The sequence below is a fragment of the Anguilla anguilla genome, chromosome 2, assembly GCF_013347855.1.
Source record: "Anguilla anguilla isolate fAngAng1 chromosome 2, fAngAng1.pri, whole genome shotgun sequence".
Lineage (NCBI taxonomy): Eukaryota > Metazoa > Chordata > Actinopteri > Anguilliformes > Anguillidae > Anguilla > Anguilla anguilla.
Window position 1 is genome coordinate 69,679,690 of NC_049202.1, and position 10,189 is coordinate 69,689,878.

The following is a 10,189-nucleotide window of genomic DNA, read 5'->3' on the forward strand; positions in this document are numbered from 1 at the left end:
CAATCTGCCTCTCTGCGTGTAACGTAACATCAGTGGGACAGAAAATCTCTCTGCTCATTTTTCTCTTTCGAGAAATTGGTGCGATTCACCCAATGCAGTGTGAAAAAACAGCTATCTTTACTCGCTACAGCTGTGCTGGGCAACAGAGTCAGTGTGAGGAAGAGTGCAAACCCCTCTGAGAGATGATGGGTGGGAGGCGATCAAAGCACCTCCATTTTAGGAGAATATTTCACGCAGGCTAGGCTCTCAGAAGGGAGGCGACACATTACCGCTGGCACCATTAACCCGGTGATGCTCTACCAAAACTACAATCACGCAGCTTTGCCCAAAAGGCAAGGGGGGGGGTGGGGGGGTTGGTGAAGGAGTAGGGCACAGCTGTCCAACCCAAACAAACTATTTCAATCTCAAATCTCAACTCACGTACCCGTGGGAGTGACAGCCCAGGGTGAGCGGCCCACGATGCATTGCACTTTGCTCTGCCGTTCCATATTAATCAAGGCCACACTCCTGCAGTTATATAACTGTCATGCAATATGGACCGCTGGACCCAGCACTGCAAACACACACACACACACGCACGCACACCCACACACACACACACACACACACACACACACACACACACACACACACACACGCACGCACGCACGCACACACACACACACACACACACACACACACACACACACACACACACACACACACACACACACGCACACACACACAAACGCACGCACACACACACACACACACACACACACACACACGCACACACACACAAACGCACACACACGCACACACACACACACACAAACACACACGCGCACACTCACACAAGCACACACACAAACACACACACGCACACACACACAAACGCACAGATGCACACACACACATATGCGCACACGCACACACGCACATATACACACACGCACACATACACACGCGCACACACACACACACACACGCGCGCACACTCACAGACACACACACACACACACACACAGACACAGACACACACACACACACAAACACACACGCGCACACTCACACAAGCACACACACGAACGCACATATACACACACGCACACATACACGCGCGCACACACGCACACACACGCAAGCACGCACACACATGCGCACACTCACACAAGCACACACACAAACGCACATATACACACACGCACACATACACGCGCGCGCACACGCACACACACACGCAAGCACGCACACACATGCGCACATGCACGTACGCACAAACACACATGCACACACACAAACACACACACGCACACACGCACATATACACACACGCACACACACGCACACACGCAAGCACGCACACACATACACACACAGGCACACACAGACACGCACATATACACACAGGCACACACACACACGAATGCACACACACACATGCACACACATGCACACACGCGTACGTACGCACACACACATACACACACGCACACAAACCTGTGCGCAAACACACAAATGCATATACACACAATATGCCTATTAATAGAATGTTTTTGCACACAGTTTGTGTCACCTGGCTTAGCCCAATAACCAGCTTGTATATGGCTAAGGTGTTTGTGGTACGTCTGATCCAGACAAATGTTTTTACAAATGCCAGCATTCGAAATACTGCCTTCTCTGAACGGGTTCCCAGGGACAGGAATCAGAGAGAAAGAAACACACGGGGACAAGTCAAAAGGGAACGGTTCAAGGTTCACACTCAGCGATGGTGGGGAGGGAGCATATTTATCATCCACACCAATCAGAAGGGGTCTCCGCCTGCCTGTCAATCACTCAACTCACGACAGGTTCGACGGACCTGCACAGGAAGGGGGCACTGGGGTCAGGTGAGAGTGTGTTGTGCGTGGCGATCGGTCCTAGTGATGCGTAAGGGGAGGCGTGCTGTGCGGTAGTCCTCATTGGCTCTCCCCTCCCAGCCAGCGTTACAGCCAGCTGAGTCAAGCCTGTCCTTGAAAACTCTCCAGGCAGCAGACCCAAGCCAACATCTACTGGTCCCCCTACAGACAGGCAACTTTATAACATCATCCCTGACCACTCTCAGCTTTATGGTCCTTGAGCCCTCAAGCGTCCCAAAAAAAAAAAGTGTGCTAAGCGTAGCGGACAACAAATAACCTAACACAGACACGCATCTATTTTACAGCCTTAAGATAAACGAGGAACTGAAGTCGTTAATAAAGAAATACAAGCAAACGACAGGTACACTTTATTGTCAACAGCCTTGCCAGCTATTTCCCCAAAGGCCCATCAAAACTCATGTTCCACAACAGCAGATCACCATGAAACCGACCCCAAAGGTAAACAAGTCATTAGCAACAAGCACTAGGACACAGGGCCCTCATTTGAACCTCATATATTTTCGACTGCAATGCAGAACCTGGCGATAATTAAACACGTCATATTTTAACGTCAATGATCACATTAAAAATGCTTACATAAAGTAAAACACGAGTCTTGTTCGGAGGGAAAAGTACGCAAAATATTCTGGAAATCACCCTTGCTTTCTCACTCTCGAGTTGATCCTTTTTCCACTTTCCATGGGAACATTAACTGCCCTTATTATATTTAAGTAAAGTAATATAACATGGTGCAACTGCAACAAAGACACAGCTTTAGTGTAAAACTACTCACAATGCAACATTTTGTGTTGCCTTTACATCCTAACTTGCGTGAAACGTATGCTATACTGGTCCAACAGGCTGCAAGGCTGGATGGGTTGGTGGTCTTTCGGGCAGTTAACTTGGTTTAGAAGCTATTTGCTGGGTCGTGAATATTATGTCTCCCTTGATGATTTTTCTTCAAAGAGAGTCAGTATTACACGTGGTGTGCACCAGGGCTCAATCCAAGGACCTATCCTGTTCAGTCTATGCATGGTCCCATTAGGGACTATTATCCACAAACACAGCACAAATTTCCACTGTTATGCAGATGATACCCAGTATTAAATATATCTGTCATGCCTAATGATCTTTGTCCGGTTGACACTCTTCTAAATTGGATCTCAGACATACACGTGCGGATGGCTCATGACGTTCTACAATTAAAATTTATTAAAATGTATTTAATTTTTCTTGCCGTTTTATTGTTCTTTATCAATACTTAATCACTGTTATATACTGTATATTCTACTGTTTTTGTCTTCTTTTTACTTGTCTATTTTTACTTCTGTCACTTTTTCTGGAAAAAAGCACATTGAATGATACTTAAAAATGTGATATATATAAATAAAGTTTATTATTATTATTATTATTATTATTATCTACAACCTAATGCATTCAAAGAGGAAACACTGGTGTTTCTGAATGACAGCAGGCAAAAACACTGCACATAAGTGGAATTTATGGTTTTGATAATCATTTTATCCGTCTTTCCCCTATTTTTCATGTCTCCCCCCGCGTGAAATTCACAGTAGCGAATGCTTACGCTGATGCTACATCAATACAGGAGGGCGCACACTTGCGTGCACGTTCTCCTTTCTCCAGTTCTCACTCCTCATAGCACCAGCGGAGCCATGCAGTTACTGTGCTGTTTATTCACCCAAGGACTGTGCAACCGGCGGGCGGAAGATTTTTACGTGACCAATCCATCGCCGCTATTTCGTGGTGTGCGACACGCTACGGTCAATGGCGCATCAGACTGGCCCCAGCCAACCGCTGGTCCAGTCAGAATTCAGCGCGGACCGTGACATCACTGCACTAAGAGACAAAGAGCCTCTGCTGGACACAGCAGCCCTCAGGGCACCACACTAATCTGGATTATCTATCAAATGCACACAAAAACCCCGTAATTAAAACGGAAATCAAAGCAAAAAAAAAAAAGAAAAAAAAAAACATTTTTATTTTAAACGGGAACTTGCGTGCTGACAGCTCAGGCGCTCAGTACATGGGTACGTGAAGCCAAACTGATTTAAGCACACTGGAGAAACTGAGACTGATCGAGACCGGTCTGGTACGGGAATAAATCACTCCCGTGAGAGCTACGCCAGTGGTGTCTCCTGAACCAGCCCCCCATCCCGTGACTTTAGAAAGTCAGAACGCACTCGCCTAATCACAGATTATAGGACTGACAGTAAAGACGATTAGCGTTTGACCTATAGGATATCCAACAGGAATCAGCTGTCCTGACATTTTCCTCCTTCGGTGAAGAATGTTTGTTTCCGGTAAAAGCCGTGACAGAAGGAGCCAGAAAACACGGCTATTTTCGATTAGTGCCTCCCTGACTCATTTCCAACGGTGAAGAGCCCTTAGGCCCTGCGATTCATCATGAAACTAAATTACACATGTACTCGGGGCTTGTTAAAAGCCTTAATTGTGCATACAGAAAGGCAAGTGTCAATCAATTGCGGGGGCTAATGCCAATTAAGGATGCACGGGGCAAATGGACGGGGGAACATCGAGGGGAGTTCTCGTTTTCTCTCAGTCCCATTTTCTCAGTTTTCCCTAAATCACTGTGAGTGAACGGCGGAAGCTTTCAAAGGTCCCAGTCGGAGGACCCCAGGGGGGCAGTCCAATTACACTGACCGCCTCCACTGACCAAAGCCTGATGGGATTTTACACATCATTCAAGAAGACAACCCGTCAGGTAACGTAATTACTCAGACATTTGATGCTTAATAAAAACAAATGTTCTGACCTTATACTTACAGAAATACTGTCCCAGGTAGACTTTCTGTGTCATGTTTGAAAACTGGATTTTGCACTGACTGGCTTTAGCTCACCAGGGAGGCAGAGCATACCATTATTTATGATTTATGATTAGTGGGGGGGGGGAAATGAAATAACTCACACACTATAATCCCAGAGGCATCTGTGACTAACAGAGGAAACAAATGTTGACACAGCCCTTCATTTATGTCATTGGGGGGCCAATCATCAACTTCACACCCCCCTGTTTACTGAGTTTACCAGAGAGGCAGCAGACAGCAACCAGCAGTCCCGTCATTACCTCTGCAAGTTTGTTAAGCAGTGGTCACCATAGCTACAAGGCCACACGACAGTTATTTTTAAACCTGGCTGCAGGAATGGGGGGGGCTCTGCACTTGTAGCAGTGCCATCATCCAGACTTAAGGACTGCTGAAGGCACAGTTTTGGCAAGACACCAAGGGATGGAGAAAAAAACACAAGAGATATTCACTGAGATAAACAGCTCTTCTGAAGAAACCGAGACTCTCCAAACTCTTGGGAACAGAAAGGGGAAAGGCTGTTACGCCAAGAATGTACAATAACTACGATCCGTTTCAACAGTCCAGTCAGCACCGAATGCTCTGTACCACCAGGTCTGACTGTGCTCTGAATCATGAGGGCTATTAATGATCCTCACAGGACATTAACCAATCTAGCATCATCAAAGCCCTTTCAGCACTGATGCACCCTCTCCTCAAAAGTGATAACAACTTGCACTTGCGCAAACTGTAAGAAAATTTAAAATTTCTAAATTAACTGGTCATCATCTCATCTGCTGATATTGAGCGCCTGCTCAATATCAGCAGATGAGATGATGACCAGTTAATTAAAAAATTTTAAATTAAAAAAAAAAACCGTTTTGAATAATATCAGGTGCACAGGACTAACACCTTTGCCCAAGGTATAACAGGTGAGGCACAGCAGATGGTAATTTCTGGCAGACTGGAATCATATTACTCCTAAAATTGACACGTACCAAACTGTCAATACACCAGCACCTCCCTGGTGCATCTGGAGTGGCGTCAAAAAAACCGTTCATCACATTCGGCCCTGAGACACGGAACGTCACGGAACGTCACGGAACGTCACGGAACGTCAGGGAATGTCACGGAACGTCACGGAACGTCAGGGAACGTCACGGAACGTCACGGAACGTCACGGAACCATCAACATGCAGTTCAGCTGAACTAGCCGCTCGCAGACAAGCCGTGAGGTGTTTCTTCTCCACAGGGCCCTCAACGTGCTGTGCATCTAATAACAATCAGAACACGGGGCATCCACAGGCAGCCCGATGCAACTGTGCCCTCGAGGTCCGCTGATAAAAGTACAGATCATCCCAGAACATGTAGCCCGGAACAAGTCATTTGGGTCTGACGCATAAGAAATGGAATTCTTTGCTGAGCTTACAGCTCGCGGCTAACTTAAGTATCTCGCACACATACTCACCTCAAGGGCTGCAGACACTGTGCTTGAGGCATGCGGTCTTACGGTGCGATTAATACGGACGTGTTGTGTCCCTGTCTCACTGACAACAACAAAAAAACAGATCACTACTAGAAATGTCAGCATGAATCCTGGTGTTGGGCCAGTGAAAATACATAGACAAAGTTCTGCCTTTCATTCCCTCATTCTAAGAGTTTGTAGCTCCTTCCCTTCGTAATAAGTTAATGACAAACCCCAATCCTGAAACACAGACACCTCTTAACGACATCCATTTTACCTTGGATATGTTTTTTTTAATCGCGTAACACAGTAAAACGTCCAGTGTTAATTCAACTCAATAGTAGGGCACCAAATGTTATGATGTTAGAGTTGAATTAACACTGGAAATTTTACTGTGCACCTTAAAAGATAAAATACCAATAAATAAAAATAAAAAAACTACAATATCCCTGGATCAGAGAACTCCTTGCAAGTACAGCCTGGAACAATTCGAAAGGTAATTCCCATAAATCCATACAAACATGAACCAATTAACATTTCATGTTCATGAAAAGCCCTGGACCGAGCCCTCTGTTTTTCCAGGCACAATAGGAATTTGACATGGCTCCAGATTTTAATGAGCAAGTGGGGGGGCTATTGAACTTAAAGCCTTAGTACCTACTAATGAACCGATGAAAGGAATCCCACCGACCAGTACCTCATAAATTCTCACAGCTGGAAGGAACCTGTTCAAATGTTACCTCCAGGGAGAACCGCACCAAGCGGGGGGAAAGCCCGTTACATTGGGAGTCAACGCGCTTTAAAAACAGCTGGATGCCACGCGGGCATCGTCTGACAAATTCATGGAGAGAACTCAGCGCCAGTCCAATCTGTCAGGACAAAACTCGTCCACTTTCCTTCACTTTACCGCACCAAGTAAGAAAGCACCCCACTGGGACTGAATGAGCAAACACACATTCAAACCTACAGCTATTTAATCTGATCAAAGAAGTCTTTAAAATGTCCCTTCAGCTGTACTTTAAGAATAATTGATATATTTTTGTTAAACGACAAAAGGAAACAAAGTGCAAAATTTAAATTAAACTTATGTTAATTTCAAGCAAACTTGCCTGGACAATAATAAGAATTTAAGGACATACTAATCGCGTACCCTGAAAGTGAACTGGGACAAATATCAGTGACATATCGCAACATGAATCTACAGTAGGACCTATGCATCAAGCCATTTTGGAGACATTTCTGCGATTGTTTCTTGCAAATTCTTGTTCACATTATAAATGCAGCAGGTTGCTGTTTACAGTCAACATCCAAACAGAACTAAGATAACACACAACCTATTACAATAATTAATGGGGGGTGGGGGTACAAATATGTACAAATCTTTGAATACTATGTAACCGCGTAAGTGGAATTCTTTTTCAACAGGTACAGAATGCACATTATTATGACCCAACGAAGGGCACTGCGTTTCCCTTAAGAATTTGGACACGCGCCTCAATACCAAAGGCATTATAAATAACGAGTTTGTTTTTATTTATTTTTTTTAAGGAAGGATGTACGCTTGCATTTCGGGGAAAACTTAAACACATTAGCTTGTCATTACGTTGACTTGTCCATAGGCTACCTGTTTGTCAGATGCAATACTTAATTTACTTCCGTCTTTTGCAGCAATGCTCTTAGAAATAACTTAATCCCACTGTAAGCCGCAATTCCATATTGTTTTATGCAACCTTTGAAACATACGTTGAATACGTTTATTTCAGCTCAGATGCGTTAAATGCTGAAAATACCTACTTCGTCTTAAAGCCTACAGTCTTACCTCATCTCCTTGCCCGAACTGCAATCCAAGATCCACGAAATGCTCAACACTAATGTATCCGTCCGCATCGTCGTCACAAACATCGAACACCTCTTTGAGCTTCTTTAAAAATATCAGGAGCTGCTCTTGGTCGGGAATGACATGCCCGTCCATTCTGATGCCCGCCACTGATGTTAAAGGGAGACCAGGAACCGCGCGGCGAGCGCCATCACTGTCCTCCGCCGCTCAGCTCGAAAACAGACCGTGACATCACCCGCATCACTTGGCGAACGGGAAAGGACCACTGGATGAGAATGGAGAGGTGGGGAGAGAGAGTGTACAAACCCGAGGGCGAACTGTTATCGCGATCACAGAAGATCTCTCTCTCTCTCTCTCTCTCTCTCTCTCTCTCTCTCTCTCTCTCTCTCTCTCTAACGCACACATACACACAAGGCTCAGTTTAAAGCTAATTAATTAACTATTTTTATTGTGGAATACAGTGGAATACAGAGGAGTGGAATACAGAGGCATACCAAAAATTGTCATATGATGATCACAACTACACAGAAAGCTATATATAGCATATATCAGAAAGATCAATAAATGTCTATGCATAGGTTTCAGGGAAGACAGGGAGACATGTCACCTCCAGTAAGTATTAAATTGAATATAATTATTTATTGTTTTACCTATGTAAAATGATTCCGAAATGTATGGGGTAGAAACTTTTATACTGTAATATTCATTATATAACCGTACTTGAAAATGTCCACAAAAAAACCAAACATATATTTACGATCTGAAATGCTGCCTCAGTTTGAAATGAGGAAAGCTAAAACGTTTCCACATTTAGGACTAATTCTGAAACGATACATACAGTTGCAATACACCTGGCACAGCTGGGAACACTTTGTCCAGTTGTTTCTTCAGGCTTCCAACTTAATTTTGTCCCAATAATGAATAATCATTAATAGCCTATATAAATTAAATAACTATTTATTATTGTTATAATTTAACTCTTCGTAAATAGCAATCTGACCTTCTAGACAGGGTGATGTCAAGAATCCCCTGCTCGGTAGCCTACACTATGAATTACCACTTTTTGCTAGTGTCATGAACCAGCTCAAAGTTCATACAAAATAAGGGAGACCACACAAGAAATCAGGAATTAAAGTAAACAGGTTTATTTAACTAATAGCAAACCAAAAAACACCAAACAAAACCGTGTTAGCAGGGAAGAGAGAGATAGGACTGACATCCAACCCTCTTATAGCAATCAGGAGAAGTTAATTCAGGTGTGGCTCCTCCTCCTGACACACCTTTGCCACGCTGCAATCAGGAGGAATTGATTCAGGTGTGGCTCCTCCTCCTGACACACCTACACAGGAACAGGAAAAACAGGCAAAACACACAAAAGGAGCCACAAGCAGAGTGGGAGGGGTCGTCACCCCCCCACCCCCCCCCCCCCCCCCCCCCCCCGCTCCGACGCTTCATCGCTCATAGGGGAAAGCCCTTTGAGCTCTTATCGGATCAAGGCACCAACTTCAAAGGAGGAAGTAGAGAGCCGCATGAAGCATTCAAGGCCCTGGAGCCTGCCGTCCGAGACCAGTTGGCAGCAGAACAGATCCGGTTCCGCTTCAATCCAACTAATGCTCCTCACTTCGGTGGATCTAGGGAAAGAGAGGTGCGATCTGCCCAGCCCTCCGCACCACATTCGGAGCTCAGACCGTGTCGGAGGAGGTGTTCAGGACCGTCTTGATCGAGGGATAGAGAGCATCCTCAACTCCAGGCCTTTGGGTTATGTTTCCACGGACATAGCAGACCCGGATCCTGTCACACCCAACTCCTTGCTGATTGGGCAGCCGGACTGCTCCCTGCCACAAGTGGTCTACCCAGAATCGGAACTGCTCAGTCGCAAGAGGTGGAGACATACTCAAGTTCTGGCCGACCATTTCTGGAGGCACTTCATACGGCACTTCCTGCCCAGGCAGAAATGGAATACCGAGAAAACCAACATCGTCGTCGGCACTGTAGTCCTCATCGTCGATCAGCAGACTCCAAAGGCTCTTTGGCAAGTGGGAACAGTGAAGACCGTCATACCTAGGGCAGATGGCCAAGTAAGAACTGCGGTCATCCAGGTGAAGGACTGGACCTACGCTCGCTCGGTGGTACGGCTTATCAGACTGCCTGCTCTACCCCGGGATGTTACTGAGACGTAGTGGAGGCT

General features: G+C 45.4%; 1 protein-coding gene across 1 annotated transcript in view; it reads right to left on the reverse strand.

Annotated features, from left to right (window-relative positions):
* Positions 1-8,264, reverse strand: part of LOC118220171 (rab11 family-interacting protein 4A-like) — a 45,706-nt gene extending 37,442 nt beyond the window's left edge. Inside the window, exon 1 of the mRNA XM_035403861.1 lies at positions 7,984-8,264. Within this exon, the coding sequence (XP_035259752.1) occupies positions 7,984-8,136 (153 nt within the window). The 5' untranslated portion in view covers positions 8,137-8,264. The remainder of the gene's footprint in view (positions 1-7,983) is intronic.
* Positions 8,265-10,189: the final 1,925 nt, after the last annotated feature.